General features: G+C 45.1%; 1 protein-coding gene across 1 annotated transcript; it reads right to left on the bottom strand.

Moving 5' to 3' along the window:
* Positions 1 to 3533: 3533 nt before the first annotated feature.
* On the bottom strand, positions 3534 to 16108 carry LOC117030139 (phospholipase A and acyltransferase 4). Its single transcript, XM_033119918.1, has 6 exons — positions 15923 to 16108; positions 12935 to 13043; positions 10816 to 11084; positions 8235 to 8343; positions 5159 to 5409; positions 3534 to 3978 (listed from the first exon to the last, which is right to left on the bottom strand). The coding sequence occupies exons 1-6, from the start codon at positions 15929 to 15931 to the stop codon at positions 3916 to 3918; spliced, it is 810 nt and encodes a 269-aa protein (XP_032975809.1). The 5' UTR covers positions 15932 to 16108; the 3' UTR covers positions 3534 to 3915.
* Positions 16109 to 18352: the final 2244 nt, after the last annotated feature.

Below are 18352 nucleotides of genomic sequence, written 5' to 3'. Positions count from 1 at the left end.
ACTGTCCTAAGAAGGGAGCATATAAATGTAGGTATCAAATTCAGGAAGAGAATGGTGTGTTCTTAGGCAATAAGGAAATTGGCTGACCTGACCAAAGTTGCATGTCAATATTGAAATGCAATGGAATTAATATTGCTTTAGTAAGAGGTGATCAGATCATTATAAATGGTCTTGAAATTCAGAAAGAGGGATTCAGTCTTGAAAAAGTAGAATGGCATATTTAAGGAACAGAGTGACTTCATATAAATGATATTTGAGGAAGTTTCATCTGGAGACAGATTTTAAAATGGTTTAGAGAGAGAAGGAAAAGAGGTGAATGTTCTCCATTCAGTTAGGTTACTACAGAAGTATATGCTATGCACTAGGAAAAGAAGGGATTTAAAAAAAAAAAAAAAAGTCCCTAAACTTCTTGGACAACTCTTAAACTGTGCATTTATAGAACAAGACATTCCAGGAGCCCCAACAGAGGCTTATACTAAAAGAATAAAAAAGAAGCATAGATTCTGTTGAAACAAACTAACCGAAAAGATATGACCTAGGACAGCTATGTTCTAGGAGTAAAGTTAAAACTGAAATGGTCCTGCCCAGACAAAATCTAAAATTAAGCTTCCACAGGATCAAGGTGATTCACCAGTAATTTCACTACCTGCCCTGCCAAAATTTACTATTCTGTAGAGGAAGATAATTCAGAGCCTTTATAATGTATCATAACAATGTCCAGCACACAATAAAAAATTACTAAACAAGTAAAGAATGAAAAGGTGACTGATAATCAAGGGATAAACTAGTCCACAGGAGCAGACTCAGATATGACTCAGATAATTGAGTAGGCAGACAAAGACTTCAAAATTCTATGATTTATAAGTTTAAAAACTATTAATGAGAGAAAGAATGAAGAAATACCCAACCTAATAAAAAAGTCAAAATTCGGGGCCGGCCTGGTGGCTCAGGCTATTGGAGCTCCATGCTCCTAACTACGAAGGCTGCCGGTTCGATTCCCACATGGGCCAGTGGGCTCTCAACCACAAGGTTGCCAGTTCGATTCCTCGAGTCCCGCAAGGGATGGTGGGCAGTGCCCCCTGCAACTAAAGATTGAACATGGCACCTTGAGCTGAGCTGCCACTGAGCTCCCAGATGGCTCAGTTGGTTGGAGCGCATCCTTTCAACCACAAGATTGTTGGTTCGACTCCCGCAAGGGATGGTGGGCTGTCCCCTCTGCAACTAGCAACAGCAACTGGACATGGAGCTGAGCTGCGCCCTCCACAACAAAGACTGAAAGGACAACAAGTTGAAGCTGAATGGCACCCTCCAAAACTAAGATTGAAAGGACAACAACTTGACTTGGAAAAAAGTCCTGGAAGTACACACTCTTCCCCAATAAAGTCCTGTTCCCCTTCCCCAATAAAATCTTTAAAAACAAAAAAGTCAAAAGTCAAAAGAAAGATATTCAAATGGTCAATAATCATATGACAACATGTTCAATATAATTACTGATCAGACGAATGCAAACTAAAACCACAAAGTTATATACCTATGCTCCCTCCAGAGGGGCTAAAATTAAAAAGAATGACAATAATAAGTGTTAACAAGAAAGTTAATCAACTGGAGCTCACACAGATTCTGGGGTGGGGGAGAGAGTAAATTGGTTTAGCCACTTTATAAAATTGTTTGGCAGCATAAATTAAAGCTAAACAAACAATGCTCTGCTCCATGACCCAGCAATTGTGCTACTTGACATACACTCAAGAAAAATGTGTGTATATATCCGTAAAAATACATGTACTGCAATGTTTTCTTCTTTTAAGTTCTTAACCTACCAATCCTCCCATTGACTGTATCTACTGTCCCCCACTCCTAATAGGCTGTATACTCATGTGGAAGCCTGGTGTGCCCTGCATTTATAGCTGCAGGATGGTTGAGGGTTTTCACTAGTCTAAATTGGGGATTCCTCCAGTGAGTATAAAAAATACACACTTAACCACTTGCACATAGAAATGGTTTAGTCTTGCTCTTTCTTATGAGAGATATTTTGATTTTTATACACAGAGCTCTAGGCAGTTTTCATCTTCCCCTTTTACTAAGGGGTTATTTCTTTTACAGATTCAGCCTTATGTGGAGATCTCAGTTCCCATTCTATATCTCCACTGGTCTACTGATATTCTTGTGCAAATATAGCCATTAAAATTCCAGTTTGAAACCTTTCAGGTCGATATCTCTGCAATAACCACAGATCTGTACTCCTCCCTGATACACAGGTGTATCAGCTATACATTTATTCAGACATTCTTAATGTTTTTAGCAGTAATACTTTTATATGTAAGATATTACATATGATTCTAGGGGCTGAAAATGGTGAAGAAAAGGAGTCATGAGGCCTGGCGGTGTAGAATGAGATTTCTTGTAGGGAAAACATGGATTTGTCACAGAAGCACACAATAGAAGTTAAGTTGCAAGTATCGTAAGTGCCGCTAAGGAGAAGTACAGGGAGAGCTGAGAGCTTTGGCCTAGTCATACACAGTGAACAAAATCTTCATAGGAATGATCCAGTGTTTCCTTCAAGGAGAACAGATATTCACATTGTTAAGTCCCCTATAAATAAATTGATCCTGGGACAGATAAGATGTCAGGGAAGTGAGTCTTACTGGAAAAGAAAAGGTCCTCCTCTTCTGTGTGTGGACACGTGACCTCGGGGCTGAAGCCCAGGGTGAGCAGCCGTTAGAGCATTGTGGTTGTGTCAGGTGAACTGAGCCCATTGACATGGAGGTGCAGCAGCAGCAATGCAGGGGGACCATTCAGGACCCTGTACATACATGAACTGACTTAGGCCTGAAATGCTGAGCATAGTCACATTACACAGTGGCAGCACTAAGTTACTCCCTTAGTTGTTCTTCCTTTCTGGTATCCCTGAGCTCACAGGAAATTCTTACTATTAGCTACCGGCTGGGAGTTGCTGTGCTATGGAGATTAAGGAACCAGCCTTTCATACCTTTGGGATTGTTAGCAAAAGGAAAAGTATCACCTCTCCCCCAGGGCGCAAGTAGTGGTGACCACACTAAAGGATGAGTCTTTCCCGGGGGTCACTCTCTGGGGAAGGCTGCTGGTGGCAGAGGCAGCAGCACTGCAGCCTGCAAGACCAAGAGGCCAGCTCTCACCATTTCTGAGACCACACGCGAGGCATGTGGGAAAATGGCTGGGATTCACTTTAAGGAAACATAATTTCCAGAAACCTAACCTGGAGAGATCAACCCATACTAATTTGGGCACATAAAGTACAATGACTTCACATAATAGTCACGGGTGGGTGAAGGCTAGACTGTTGGTTACAAGTAACATTTTTTAAACAATGGAGGCTGACCAAAAGAGGGCACTGGAAGTGTGGCACTGGAACCTTCTGGCAGGGATGCTGGATTCATGCCCCAGACGCTAGGCTTAGCCAGAGGAATTTTAGCCCCTTGTCCACCTCCAGAGTAAAATTCAGCACACAGAAGTAAAGTGCATTGAGCAAATTTATTGAGAATGTGCAATTGGCCAGGAATTGTGCTAAGGCATCTTACATCATCTCTTGTAATTTCAACAAAACACAGTGAACCATCATTATCGACCCCATATTATAGATGAAGAATCTGATGTTCAGATTTTAGTAGCCCTTTTCAAGATTATTCAATCATATCTGGTTGCTTCCTTTCCAAAGATTCTCGAGTCTACAATCAAGTAGTGTAAATAGTGGAGGAAGGGGTCACTGGATTCATTCATTTGATTCTTCAAGAAGTTCACAATCTTGCTACAATTGGTCCTTCCAAAGGCCAGTGAGAGAGAGAATCAGGCACAGAGAGGAACAGCTGGTCCGCGAGGCAGCCTCTAACTTGAGAATTTTTAATGGCTTCTCCAAGCAGTTGTTACTTTTGGTATTACTCATCAAATAACAAGGGCTAGGGGCACAGCCATGGAAAGTCCCATAAAAGCCATTGCATTTTTGCTCTGAAAAGTAGAAGAGTACATTGTTCAAAGAAACGTACAAGACTGATGATCTCTCCCCTCAAGTCACACAAAGACGCATTAATTTTTTTGTCCATCCCAGACCTTTCCCCAGGGAAGAAGTTGACTGTCCTTAGGATCTGACACCTTAGCAGCTCTGACCCTGGAGGCCCTCTGGGGATAAAGTGATCCTACCTGGATCCTGGCTCATTCCCAACTCTCCCTGACAACCCACAGGACTTTTCAGGATCTGCCTTCAGAGCTGATCTCAAAGGACTGCATATGCTTGGATTCAGCCAGGCCCTCCTTCAGAGGTCCTCCATCCATCCCATCATTCCACACATCAGGAAACTGAGGCCCAGAGAGAGGAAACAGCCTGTCCAAAAACCCTCAGTGGAATAGAAAGAAGCTATTTGAGATTTGATCTCAGATGTCCTCTATTTACAGGCGGCTCAGTACTTGGGAGGGATCCAGACAGCTGAGAGCACGAGGTACTTTGAAATCGGGGACTGGAGGACCTTACTGCATCCTGGGAGGAGGCAGGAGAATGTGTGATGTGGCAGCTTCAGAGCAACGGAATCTATGCTGATAGGCTTAGGTAAATCCTGTGACTTCTCTGAGCCTGGCCTTCCTCTTCTGTACAAAGAGATAAGAAATACTTGCCCTGATCACCCCATAGGCTTGTGGGAGGAGCAACTGTTAGTAAAGCACCTCGCGTGTGAGCTGAGCTTCCCAATTTTCACAGCACTTGCCCAATCAAACTATAAAGTGGATGGGACAGAGGCGCTTGCCCATTTTCTGGATGAGGAAACCAAGTCTAGTCAGTAAAGTGATCTTATAGCAGGTCACCTGGCTGGTCAGTGGTAATGCCACAATCTGAACCAGCTATTCCTGACATACAGGGCGATGAGCCCTCCCCTAGACTGCTTCAGTGACCTTCTGGAAAAGATTTCCAAAGACAAGGAAGCAGTGGGACCCATGGCTACTCTGTTTTCAAGTTAAAACCACTGGTTCATATCCTGAAGTGTCCACTTAGCTTTGGTGGCCTTGGGCAAGTGAAGTGCTTGGTCCTTTAGTGTTTGTGTAAGAGATGTCAGGAAGGCTCTGCTGATATTTGACAACGACTGCTCCACATCTTCCCGTTAACAGAACTCCAAAACGAATCACCCCATAGGAGTCTTACCTGTTTGCTCTTGGGGCGGCCATATCTCATTTCAGTAGCAAAGTGCTCACAGTTTGAAATTAAAAGGTTGTACCGCCAGGTTTCACCAATTTTCTTCTTTGCCAAATTGACAATTTTATTTGTGGGCCGTGGTCTATACTTGTTGTCCAAGTAGTTGTTGACACTGTAACCGTCGTTCCCCACCACATCCTGCAAACGTTCACATTTCACCTCGACCATTATACAAGGATGGTTGCCGGAAGAGCCAGACCCTGGAATCACAGACAGACACTCTGAGATGCCACCACGTTCAGCAGTACAAGGTTGGAAAACGAGGGGAAGAAGGAAAGACAAAAAGTTCCTCTATTCAATGAAATATGATTAATTCAGCTGAGACAGTTCATTGGTCAAGATGGTTTTGTGCTTTTAAGGGCAAACGTGAGTTCAATACTTGAAAGCAGGATCACCTTCCATGACTTAATTGGCTGGTCTTTCACAGCTGGACCTAAAAATTCTGTCAGCTCTATAGGAATTGAAGCCTTGTTAAATGGGTGTGGGGGGCAGTTTTTGCTTTTCAGTAAGGCTTACATTAAGCAATTGTGTGTCTATAATGAATCGTATCTGCCTTCTAAGAAAAAACTCAATCTCGCAGCTAGTTTCTTGCCTAAACGAGGCTCTCATTAAAAACCAGATATCGAAAAGTAAACTGAATTGGCTGCATTTTTAAAGCCAAAGCTGCTAAAGCATTGCTAATCATTGATAGTAACAGATGTTTACAGTAGGAGTCTTGGGAATGATAGCTGGTTCAACAGTGCTTTGTTTTTCGTCATACATGTGCTTCTTGGTCACATGTTTCCTATTTAAAAACAGAAAGTGGTGCTACTCTAGAAAGACTGAGTTTTTGCCCTAGCAAATTTATTATACCACTATATCATTTGTCATCTCAGTTTTAGGATTTCCATGAAGGCTAGGATGATAATTAGGAAACCTACATTTCACTTCTTTAATTTGATTTCAATTGAGAAGAGTCATCTGCTACCAGGGTTTCTCAGAGTGCAGTGGGAAGACCACCTCCATCAAAATCACTAAGGATGTCTGTTTAAAATACCATCTGTAGGCTCTGGACCTAGTGAATTAGAATCTTGGGCCATGACACTTAGCCATCTGCATTTTTAAAAAGGTCTCCCAGCTAATTGTTGTGCACACTGTCAGAGAATCACTAACTTATATGTACCCTTCCCATTGCCGAGAAAGTGAAATGAGCCCATGAAAAAGCTAACGAGCTGAAGCTACTACCACTTTTGGTTGGTTAATCATCTAGTCCGGGGTGTCCAAACTGCAGCCCACAGGCCAACTGCGGCCCATAATCCATTGTTAATTGGCCCGCAGCAAATTCCAAAAATATATTTAGTTTATTTAAATAAACCAGGTGAGGCAATACGTACTTCACCTCGAGTGAGTGGCCCGGCTGTTTGTGTGTTTTACCACATATGGCCCTTGGTGAAAAACATTGAAAAAAGTTTGGACACCCCTAATCTAGTCTATGACAAATTCCTGCAGCCTTCACTACTTCCTTAACCAGTACTATGCAGTATTTGAACTCAGCAATGTAAATAAAATGTACTGTATTATATGATCCAGCCATTCCACACCTGGCATATACCCAAAATAATTCAAAACAAGTATTCAAGCAAAAACGTGTATTTGAATGTTCATAGCAACACTATTCATTCACAAGCCAAAAAGTGGAAACAACCAAATGTCCATCAATTGATCAACGGGTAAATAAAATGTGGTCTATCCATATAATGGAATATTATTCAGCCATATAAAGGAATAGGGTACTGATACATACTACAGGAGTGAACCTTGAAAACATGCTAAGTGAAAGAAGGCAGACACAAAAGGCTACATATTGTATGACTTCATTTACATGAATAGGCAAATCTATAGAGACAAAGCAGTTTAGTGGTTACCTGGGGCCAGAGAGACGGGAGTGGGGAGTGACTTTTTAAAAGGTATGGGATTCCCCTGGGGTAGTAAAAATGTTCTGGAACCAGACAGAGGTGATGGTTGCACAGCATTGTGAATGTGATAAATATACTGAATTTGTACACTTCAAAATAATTAAAACGGCAAATATATTTTACTATAATTAAGGTATACTGCACTATTAACACAAAGTACGTAGTATGAATCATACCAATTTTTTTAAATCCTAGGGAAAGACTCAGATTAACTAGACCTCTGTTCCAAGTTCCTTTAAATAATATCGACTTGTGTTTTTTTTTAAAAAAAAGTTGCACGATTGACCTCTGAGTGTCGCTATCCCTTCCTCCTACTCTCCTGCCCTCTTGTTACAGGTGAAATCTACACGAGTGTAATTGTTTGATACATAACTTTTGTAAGTTAAATACTTCACAATGTGTTGCGGATATGTTCCCATAGCAACAAATGTGGAACTGTGCCATGACTTGAAATGGCTGCCATGGCATTCCACTGATATCGTACTTCATTTATTTGACAAATCCCCTCTTGTTAGGCTTTTCGGGTGTTTAAACTTGTTCTTGACTACAGACAATGACATTATAAACATACGTGCAGATTATGCCTCTTTGGGCCTGTGTCGGTCTCAGACGAGTTTCAGTTTTTTTGAATCTACTGGGAAGAAGCTGGCCTCATTCAATCCTCTTACAATCCCTCCCATGTGAAAACAGCTGCCTCCATTTTGCAGAACCAAGCTTGAGCCAGAGAACTTAAGTAACATACCCAAGTGACAAGAGCTGTGAAGCAAGGAATAGAAACACTTCCAAAGTCTGGCGATGCTTACCTTATTGTGTAGAAACTGTGTGACACAATGGCAAGAAAGAATTTTCTTACAAGGTCTTACTTCCTATCACCTGGCATAGCACAGAACACTTAGGAGAAGGTTACAACAGAATAGTTAACTGATGGAGTCCACATTCCTTTGCTTAGTGAATGGAGATCAGAGATGTTATGATTCAAAGGGAAACAGATGTAATTAGCAGAGTCATGAGTTGTTTCTTGTTCCCTCTTCTCACATAAAGCTGGTATTTAACAAATAATTCATCTTTACCTGTAGTGGTCACGTGGACCACAAGACCATCTCCCACATAGATGACCCAGTGCTTATAGACGGGACGACGAATTTCAATCATGTCTCCAGGTATGGGGTCTTGGCCTGACTACAAGAGAAAAACCAGAGGGAATGTTAACAGACTTCTAGGAAACACCAGGCCTGGCTGGGAGAGCTACAGAACCACTGGCTACCACACATGGCCTTGTGGTAACCCAGGGAGGATAGACCCCGGTGACTGCTGGGACCACAGGTTTTGCTGTGACTCTCAGAGAACCCCCTTTGGGGGTATGAGGGACAGGAAGCCTGGACAAAGGATGGGCTTAACCCTTTCCCTCTCATTAGATTATCCCTCAGGGCCCTAGCACATTTGTCCTGCCCCACTGTTGGGTATTAACCTTGTCTTTTATTGTCTGTTCTGATACTTTGATATCTTGAGCTGTACTGAACCTGGAGAGACCACCCCTCCCAGAGCTAGCCAGTTCCTGAAGATAGCAAGCAATGCACACATAAATGTGCTTGTCAAATGCGAACCAACCAATCCAGAGCTCACACCCCCCACACCCATCCCCAGCTACCTCCTTTAAGAGGCTCTCACACTCCAGGCCACTATCCATCTACCCAAATCACCCACGTCCAGGTAGCAGACAACTAGAGACAGCCCCTGTGCCCCAGAGCCTGTGGAAAGTATTCTCACCAGCCGTTCTAAGCCTGCTTCCCCTGCCTCCATCATTCTTCCCACAGAAGCCACAGTAAAGGCTCTTGCCCACATTTCTACCCACGTCCTCTGCCTCCCGACAAACCCAGTGCTTCCTAACCCTGCCCTAACCCTGACATGCACCCCCACCCTAACCCTGACATGACATGTCATGCTCCCTCCTCTTGAGAACTGTAACAAGCTCTTTTCCAACGTCATCGTCTCTTGATCTGTTGTCATTACTGACCCTCAAATAGTCCATCAATGCCCTATATTTTAAAGCAGGATGCTCACAGTTGCATTGAGCAGACTCTCTCTCCAACCTCTGGACACTCATTCCCTGTGAGACACAAACTGAGGTGTTCTTAAGGCTACACCAAGTGCAGCTGGGCCAAGCATCAGACGCTGTGGTGACCACACAGCTACCTGTGGGAAATTTCCATAACATGCGCCCATCACACCTCAGTCCCACAAGGTGTTAGTACAATGAATCTCCCAGACACACGTCTTGGCACTGGGACAGGAGAGGTTAAGGGACTTAGCCAACACCCCTCAGCCAGAAGTCCGTTTCTCTCTTCCCACTTCCCGTACTAGTCCCCCTGTGGGTTGCTGCTTTTCTCGGCATTCACACTCCCTTCCCAGGGATTCAGAGCTGTCCACCCCACGTTCTATTCCATCCCCCTGGAATGAAGCCTGCTTTCTGTCCCTTCTCCTCTTTCTGTCCCTGTTCCTTCTGGCATCACTCAGCCCGGATTGCTCAATCAGAGGCCTGGAGTCATCCTTCACTCCTCCTTCTCCCTCACCCCTGTATCCAACTACCAAGTGCCTTCAATGCCATCTTCGTCCCATGTCTGCTTCACGTGACTTGGGTCACAGAAGTCCATGTCCCTCACCCCTGACTCTCATTCCAACTACTCCATATCCACTTCCATGTCATCCAGTGGGACCTTTCCAAGGGAACATCTGGCAATGACCTACCTGGAGCCTCAGAATGAGTCCACACCCTTCAGGCAGCTCAGGGTCTGGCTCTTACACCTCATCCCTCTCACTCCTCCTTCTGGTCTGCTCTTATTGAGCTACTTGTGTTTTCCTCACCTCGTGCTCTCTCTTGCTTCTGCTCCTTGGACATTGTGTTCTGTCTGCCTCCACCATCCCAGACCCTCTCCTTGTAACACGGACTCTCTGCCCAGCAGACATCCTTTTCCCCGCGTGTTCACTATCTCAGGATGTCCCTCCTCCAGGTGCTCCCAGATGCTCCAGCACCTCCAGCTCTCTACGCACAGATCGATTTTCTGTACCTGTCTGTCATCCTCCTCTGGGATTGGGATCTACTGGGGGATGGCAGGAGAAGGGCCTAAAGATCAGCCTACCCAGTTTTTCCTCCTTTATGATAAGGCCAGATCGTTGGCCAGGACATAGTGGGGTGAAGTGACTCGGAGAAGGTCTCCAGCTGGTCAGCAGCAGTGTGAGCACCACAACTGCCTATCCTTTTAGAGCAATGGGCTCCCCCGTCCATGTCCTGTGCTGCTGAACCTTTGGAATGTTTTTCCAGATGGAAAGGTGCTCTTCAAGGATGTGCCACATCTGGGTTCACTTGTCATCTGATGTTGGAAGAGTTACCTGAACTCTGTGTGCCCGGGTCTCCATGTGCAGACTGGGAAATGTTGTCAGGTTTGTTGTCAGGACTTAATGAGCTTTGAAATGCCTGACACTGCTGTATTCCTATGAGAATTAATCACGTAGCAGGACTATGAGAATTAATGCTGTAGTATTAATATGAGAAATACCATGCCGGCTCCACTGGTGGTGTCCCAGAACCCCACCCACACCCCATTCCCAAAAGGACTCCAGTAGGGACAAGGATCATCCTCAAAGAGGCCTTACCATCTTGCACCGAGGCCAGCCATATCGCAGATTAGTGGCAAAGCGCTCACTGTTATCAAAAATAACTTCATATGTCTTCGTGTCACCAACCATCTCCTTTGCAGAACTGATGATCTGATTCACAGGTCGGGGTCTGAACTTATGGTCCAAGCGGTTGTTGACCCGGCGGAGGCAACCCCAAGCCGCCCTCCACAGGGGTTCCTTTGTCACCACAGCTTTGCCACTCAAAAACATGAACATATTGGAGGAACCAATCCTGGGAAATTGATCTGGGAATCACGGAGAGGCCACAAGGCAGGTGATGTAGGGAGACAGAAAGCAGGAGAAAAGAAAGCGGAACAAAAGGTACCAGTTACAGAGATTTTGGTGACAAACCTTTCCCACAAAGGATTAGAAGAATCACATATTTTGTTCTTTTTGTTAACAAGATGTTGGGAATTACTTTCACATGTCGTAAATGCCATGATTGTCATTGGCTGGGTCACAAGGCACTGTCATAGTATTGTGTTATAAGGATGTACATAGTATATTAGACCAATCCCTTGTTATTGAGTGTTTCAGTTGCTCAAAAGCTTAGCCATTATTAACAGTTATGTTAGAAATATACTGGTATTCCTGTTCATCTTCATGCCCTGGAGCACTTCAGAAACAGATTCACTTTTATTATTATAGCACCTACTGTGCTGAGACACTCTGTGGGGCTGGTTTTCATATTTTTTCTAATTTAATTGTCTTTCTGCCCTTCAAGGAAAATATCATCATCTCCATTTAACACCAATGTTGGACCCGAGAGACTTTAACAGACACTTCTGTGCTGTGAAAAGTCCCACAACCAGAATGTGACACTGCGTCTCTCAAGCTCCAAAGGGCAGGCTCCTTCCGCTGCCCTGAGCTGAAGCTTAGCGGCCCCTGCACAGGAGGGTCTTCTTCTCTCCCCTGACTTGCCACAGTTCTGGGTACAGGGAGAGGTCCGGAGAAGAGCTCTCATCACATGGGGTCCAAAGCCCATTCCACAGTGATCCGGGTTTTATTTTCTAAGAGGGAGAGTAACTAATGAGCACACTACATAAGTACAATTGTTTTGTTTCTCGTGTCAAAGATGATGTTTGCACTTAGAATCCATCCTCTTAAGAAAACCTGTCCACATCTAGGAAATTAGATGCAAACAGGACCACATGTCCTCATAGTCATGCTTTGTCTTACAAGGCCTCTGAGGGTCGTCCGGATTGAATGAGCCTGATTTGCTATTTATTGTCAACGTATCCTATGTTTTAACAACACCCTCAGGATAAATGAGAAGTTGTAGAAAACATACAAGATGCCAATGCATATTTCCGATCTTGATGACAGTTATTTGACCCCTTGGTGACAACAGAATATCAAACATTATGGTGCCGTTGCACTGTGGCACAAAAACCAGTTTGCATCTAATTTAGCAGGCTTGTTCCAGCCATCATTGTTTTTCTTTCATTGACGTTACATACATCAGTTTCATTCATTCTCCTGTTAACCAGCTTTATCACCCTCCTGTTTCTGTCATATTTATGCTTAAATAAATTGATAACAGGTGCTTGTTGTGCATTTTCATGAGAATTTTCCTTTTGGACGTGCACCTCTGAAAGCTGCTTTTGCTAAGCAGCATTCATTACATAATATTAGGTTGGTGCAACAGTAATTGTGGGTTTTGCAATTGTGTTTAACCTTTTAAACCGCAATTACCTTTGCACCAAACTAAGATACCTAGTTTGTGAAATCACGTACTTCCGAAAAACACAATAGAGTCCTTCTATTTAAGACTTAGACTGTGAGCTCTTGACAAACTTTCTGCTTTGAATCATGCCATCAGAGTCAGTAAGAACAGAGTTTATCAGCATTGAGCGGAGGGGTCTAAGTACTGAAGCAGCCCAGCACTGGAGGAGCCAGTGGGCCTCTCCCCTGTTTTGTCAGGACCTATGGGACCCCACTGTGATTTCACAGCAGATGTGGATGTTCAGTCTGCTCAAACAGTTTCTCAGGGAGATGTGTTCCCAACTCAGGTTTCCCTTGGTGGGGTTTGGCTTTCGATTGTTCTCATAGTGTTCACAAATCTTTTGACGATTATATTTTCAATAGTCCTTACTTGGAGGAGCCAAATGAATCACATAACCGTCTCCCACATAGATGGCCCAGTCCTTATAGCCAATGTGGAAAATCTCAATCATGTCTCCTGGCTCGGGTTCTTCAAAAAACTGCAAGAGAAAAACCAGAGTTGGTGTGGACAGGCTTCCAGGCAACAGCAGAGACCGTGGCTGGGAAGCTGCAGCTCATCCTGGGGACCCCCTTGCTGATGTTAATCTCCCAGTGGGGCCTTGGTGGGAGGAGCACCTGTCCCCCGTGGAATCCCACGTTGCTTTCAGAAGGTCACCTCTGAGGGGAGCCAGAGCTACATCCCTAAGAAATGAACTTCTGGAATAAGAGGAAGGAGGATTGGCGGGATGGATGTATGATGTGTGTGTGCTCTCTGTTGTGTGTTTTTGTTTCACGTGTATGTTTGGGTTTGGGTGCATGTGTCAGTTGTGTGTCAGTGTCTGTGTGTATGTTGTGTATGTGGGTTCTGTGTGTATTGTGCATATGTATGTTGTGTGTGTGCATATTGTGTGTGTGTATGTTGGGCGTGCATTGTGTGTGTGCACACACTAGGAGGCAGAACTGCACAGGCAGGTCCCTGTGCACGTGTACTGAGCGCGCTGACACAGCAGCTGGCATGGAAAAGCGCTTCCCTGATGCCGGGTCCCCAGACCCACCCCAGCAACATCAGACAGGTGAGTCTTGAGCGTCTCTGCCCTTCTGACCCTCAGGTCCCCATCACGCCTCTTGCCCTGGCTGTCCATGGCTGCAGCAGGCACCTCCTCTCACTCTGCCCCCGCCAGTCCCGACACCCACCTCGGGAGATGCCCACCTGAGAGACGGAAACCGACAGCATCCTGATGGGATCTGGGCCTTCAAGGGAGCCCTTGTGGGGCCACCCAGCTTCCTGCACTGGGCGGTGTATGGAGAGGGGTGGGGGCTGCCACACTCACACAGGGCTCTGCTGGCACTTTTCCTACCATAACTGCAACCCTCACACCGCCCCAGGGGGAAGGAAGCACCACCCGATTGCTCTGGTGGGGAAACTGAGGCTCAGAGAGGTAGAGAGACTTGCCCAAGAACACTCAGCTGCTCAGCTGGAAGGGGCCAAGCTGGGTGTTCTCTGTCACGCCGCCCCTGTCCTCGTTCATCCCTGCCTTCCGCCCCTCCCTAACCTCCTTCCTGCTCCCTAATGTCCCCACCCCTGGCACCACAGCTTCGTGATTTGAGCAGTTTTCAGTTTTTTCTTCCTCTTTGTGACTGACCTGAGCAAATGACAAGCCCCTCCAGCCCTCCTCCCAGGCCGTCCAGTCTGAGACCTGAGACCAGGGGTCAGCGTCCCTTTGCCCTCTTTCTCATGCCAAATTCAACAACAACATTGACCCTGGAAGTTCCTCCCAATTCACTTTGTCGTCCATCTCCTGCCACTGACTTGGTTCAGGGCAGCCCAGTCCCTTCCTCTGTGACCCCCACGGCCCCCTGACTGTCCCTCTGCCTCCTGTCCCCACCACTCCAAGTCCAGTCTCCCCAAGACCCACTGTGCTTTCCCAAAGGGCCCACCTGGCCATGACCTTCCTCTGGCCTCAGGGCACAGGCATGCCCTTGGGCAGCAGGCCGGCCCCTCATGCCAGGCCCTTCCCTACCCTCCTCTCCCCCCACTGCACTCTGCCCCCCAGGCTGACTCAGTGACTTGTCCTTTCCCTCCCTGGGAGCTCACTCTTGCTCTGCGCCTCCGTGTGACTGCCTCTGTCTGTCCCCGACCACCTTCCCACACCCATCCTCCTCTTCTGCCCCATCAGACACCCCTCCTCTGAGAAGCTGCCCTGAAAGCCCAGCTGCCACCCGGGGTCCCCAGGCCCCTAGGACCTCCACCTCTGCCGATTTGGATCATGTTGTGCTGTGATTCCCTGAGCTCCGTCTGGGCTTGGAGCTCTGGTCAAAGAGGGTCCTGAGTGCTCCTCCTCCCTCATCTGTGGTCAGAGAGGGTCCTGTGTGCTCATCCTCCCTCATCTGTGGTCAGGGAGGGTCCTGAGTGCTCCTCCTCTCTCATCTCTGGGATCCAGCGAATGCCTGGTTTGCAGTAGGAGAAAAGGAACTGTGCGAGGAGAAGGGCTGGAGGGTCAGCGGGACCAGGACTCCCACCCATTTCCTCCTCTCTGTCAGTCAGGGCAGGGCAGGTCTATTTTCGGTCTCCATCTGGGGAGTACAAGGAGACTTTCACTGTAACCCCCGTAATGCCCCTAATGTCTAAGGTCACAGCCAGGGCACTGTCCCCTGAAAGCCAAAATGTCAGCTTGAGTTCCTTCCTCGATAAAGAAATAGGGCGGGATGTTGGCACTTGGGACAAAGCAGCGCCCTGCTGACTGAGGCCAATGCCCCTCTTGCTCTGGAATCTGAGTCATGTCTTCCAGCATTTGTTTGCTTTTCTATAATGGCAAGAGTCCAGCTTATGTGTTTCTAGTTTCACACCACTGACATGATCCTTCCCCTTCCTTCAATGTCTCTAATTCAGGAAATTGCACTACTGGTAGGTACGATTTCCCAGTCAGATGCTGAAATGTGAATGCACAGTATCAGGCAGGACAAATGACTTGGAGGAAATAGACAGAACAGACGGGTGCCTAGAAGGCACCGAGCTCCAGCCAGCAGGTGAGGCGATCAAGGTGGGGGTTCACTCACCTCGCAAGTCCCCGATCCCCCCATTGGCCCACACTCCAGCTTCTTCCCCAGCTCAGGCTGGCACAGCTCCTAGACACCCACAGCTCCTTCCATTTGGGGTTCCCCAGACACATCCTACTACCAGATGCAGAGAGGAGAGCCACTCTGCCCAAAGACCTCACAGTCCAGAGGAAAATGGACTTCTAAACATTTTCCATGAAAGCCTTCTGAAGACAAACTCTGAGTAACTGCGCCCCAGGCCAGGCACCCAGACTGAGGCCTTTAGAAGAGGGGAGCTGCCCTTCGCTGTAGAGCCACTGACAGAAAGTTCCAGGGCACTTACCGAGGCCATGGCCGTGTCGGATGGTCAGCTCCGGGTGGAACAGTTTTACACTGTTGACTGAAAAATAGTATCGACTAGGTGTCTCGTCACCAAACAGGATTTATTCGGGAAAAAGAAAGGGTTGCAGCCCAGAGCATGCAGACGTGACAAGCCAAGAGCAATCTCTGGCCTGTGAGTCAAGATGGAGGAGTATTTATGAAACAGAAAAGGAAGTTAATGGGAGGAGCCATCAGAACCATCGAGTTTCAGTATAAATAAAGAGTTCTTCCTGGAGGATTCTTGCATGTAGGGTTCTCGAAATTACAGAGTGCAAGAATTTCCGTAAGCCCTAGCTCTTCCCATAGGCTATTCCGCCTGACAATGTTTGCTTAAAATTTCAGTTAGTCTTTATCATTCCCCCTTTTTGATCGAGATGTTTCTCTGAAAGCATCGCTGATCAACAGTCAGGTCTTCCGACATCAGCCTTTTTGTCCCTTGAAGTGGTCTCTAACATCAGACCGAAAGTGCATCGATTGGGAACAGCTTGTGTCCAGGCTAAACAAGAAACAGATGCAGAGTTTAATAAGAGGGCTACTTGAAAATAGAATTGAAACAACCTAATAATCTAGTCTATATGATGAATTTAAACTAGGAGCTCAAAACAGATAATGAAACAGAGGCCGTTATTATCTTAGATCAAAGTTCTTTTTTTTCCATTAAATTTATTGGGGTGACATTGGTTACTAAAGTTATATAGGTTTCAAGTGTACATTTCTAGAATATATCACCTATATATTGCATTGTATGTTCACCACCCAGAATCAGTTCTCTTTCCAACACCATATATTTGACCCCCTTTCGTCTCTTCTACCAACCCCCTCACCCTTACCCTCTGGTAACCAACAAACTATTGTCTGCGTCTATGAGTTTTTGTTTCTTTCTTTGTCTTGTTCGTTTTTTGCTTTCAGTTTTATATCCCACATATGAGTGAAGTCATATAGTTCTCAACTTTTTCTGTCTAACTTATTTCATTTAGCATGATAATCTCAAGATCCATTCATGTTGTCACAAATGGCAGTATTTCATCTTTTCTTATGACCAAGTAATATTCCATTGCATATATGTAGCACATCTATCCAATCGTCTATCGCAGGACACTTTGGTTGTTTCCATGTCTCGGCCACCATGAATATGCTGCAATAAACATAGGGATACATATATCTTTACAGATAAATGTTTTCAGATTATTTGGATAGATACCCAGAAGGGAATTGCTGGGTCGTGTGGTAATTCTATTCTTAATTTTTTAAGGAATCTCTGTACTATTTTCCATAGTGGCTGTATAAGTTTACATTCCTACCAGCAGTCTATGAGGGTTCTTTTCCTGCACACCCTTTTTAACACTTGTTATTACTTGTCTTGTTGATAATAGCTATTCTAACAGATGTGACATGGTATCTCATTACGGTTTTGATTTGCATTTCCCTAATAGCTAGTGATGTGGAGCATTTTTTTTTCATATATCTGTTAGAGGTTGTATGTCTTCTTGGGAGAAGTGTCTGTTCAGATCCTCTGACCATTTTTTAATTGGATTGTTTGGTTTTTTTGTTATTGGGTTGTACAAGTTCTTTACATATTTTGGATATTAGCACTTTATTTTTGTATGTAAATATCTTCTCCCATTCGGTCAGTTGCCTCTTTGTTTTGCTGATAGTTTCTTAGTTTGATATAGTCCCATTCATTTGTTTTGTTTTTACTTCTCTTGCCTTTGAGGTCAAATTCATAAAATCCTCCTTGAGCCCTAGGTCCATGAGTTTAGTAGCTATGCTTTCTTCTGTGCAGTTTATTGTTTCGGATCTTATATTTAGGTCTTTGAATCATTATGAGTTAATTTTAGTATATAGTGACAGAAGCAGTCTAGCTTCATTCTTTTGCACATGACTTTCCAATTTTCCCAGCACCGCCATATTAAAGAGGTTTTCTTTTCTCCATTGTATGTTTTTGGCTTCTTTGTTGAAAATTATCTGCCCATATATATGTGGGTTTATTTCTGGGTTTTTGATTCTATTCCATTGGTCTGTGTGGTTGTTTTTCTGCCAGTACCATGCTGTTTTGATTATTGTCACTTTGTTGTATAAATTGAAGTCAGGGAGTGTGATACCTCTAGCCTTGTTCTTTTTTCTTAGGATTGCTTTGGCTATTCAGGATCTTTTGTGATTCCATACAAATCTGATGATTTTTTTGTCCTATTTCTTTCAAAAATGCCTATCATGCAGAGACTTTGGTACCTCTCCCCACATAAGAACGCAGGATATGGGGAGGCCAAAAAGGAACACCCATGGAGCTATAGATAGGGGAGTCATACCACTATATTCTCAATGGCGGCTGGGCTGGAGACATAGGAAGCAGGAGTCACACTATCTGCAACCTGCCGTCCACTTCTCTGTCAAC

This window comes from Rhinolophus ferrumequinum, chromosome 11 (genome assembly GCF_004115265.2).
Source record: "Rhinolophus ferrumequinum isolate MPI-CBG mRhiFer1 chromosome 11, mRhiFer1_v1.p, whole genome shotgun sequence".
NCBI lineage: Eukaryota > Metazoa > Chordata > Mammalia > Chiroptera > Rhinolophidae > Rhinolophus > Rhinolophus ferrumequinum.
This window is presented reverse-complemented; position numbering and strand designations above follow the sequence as displayed.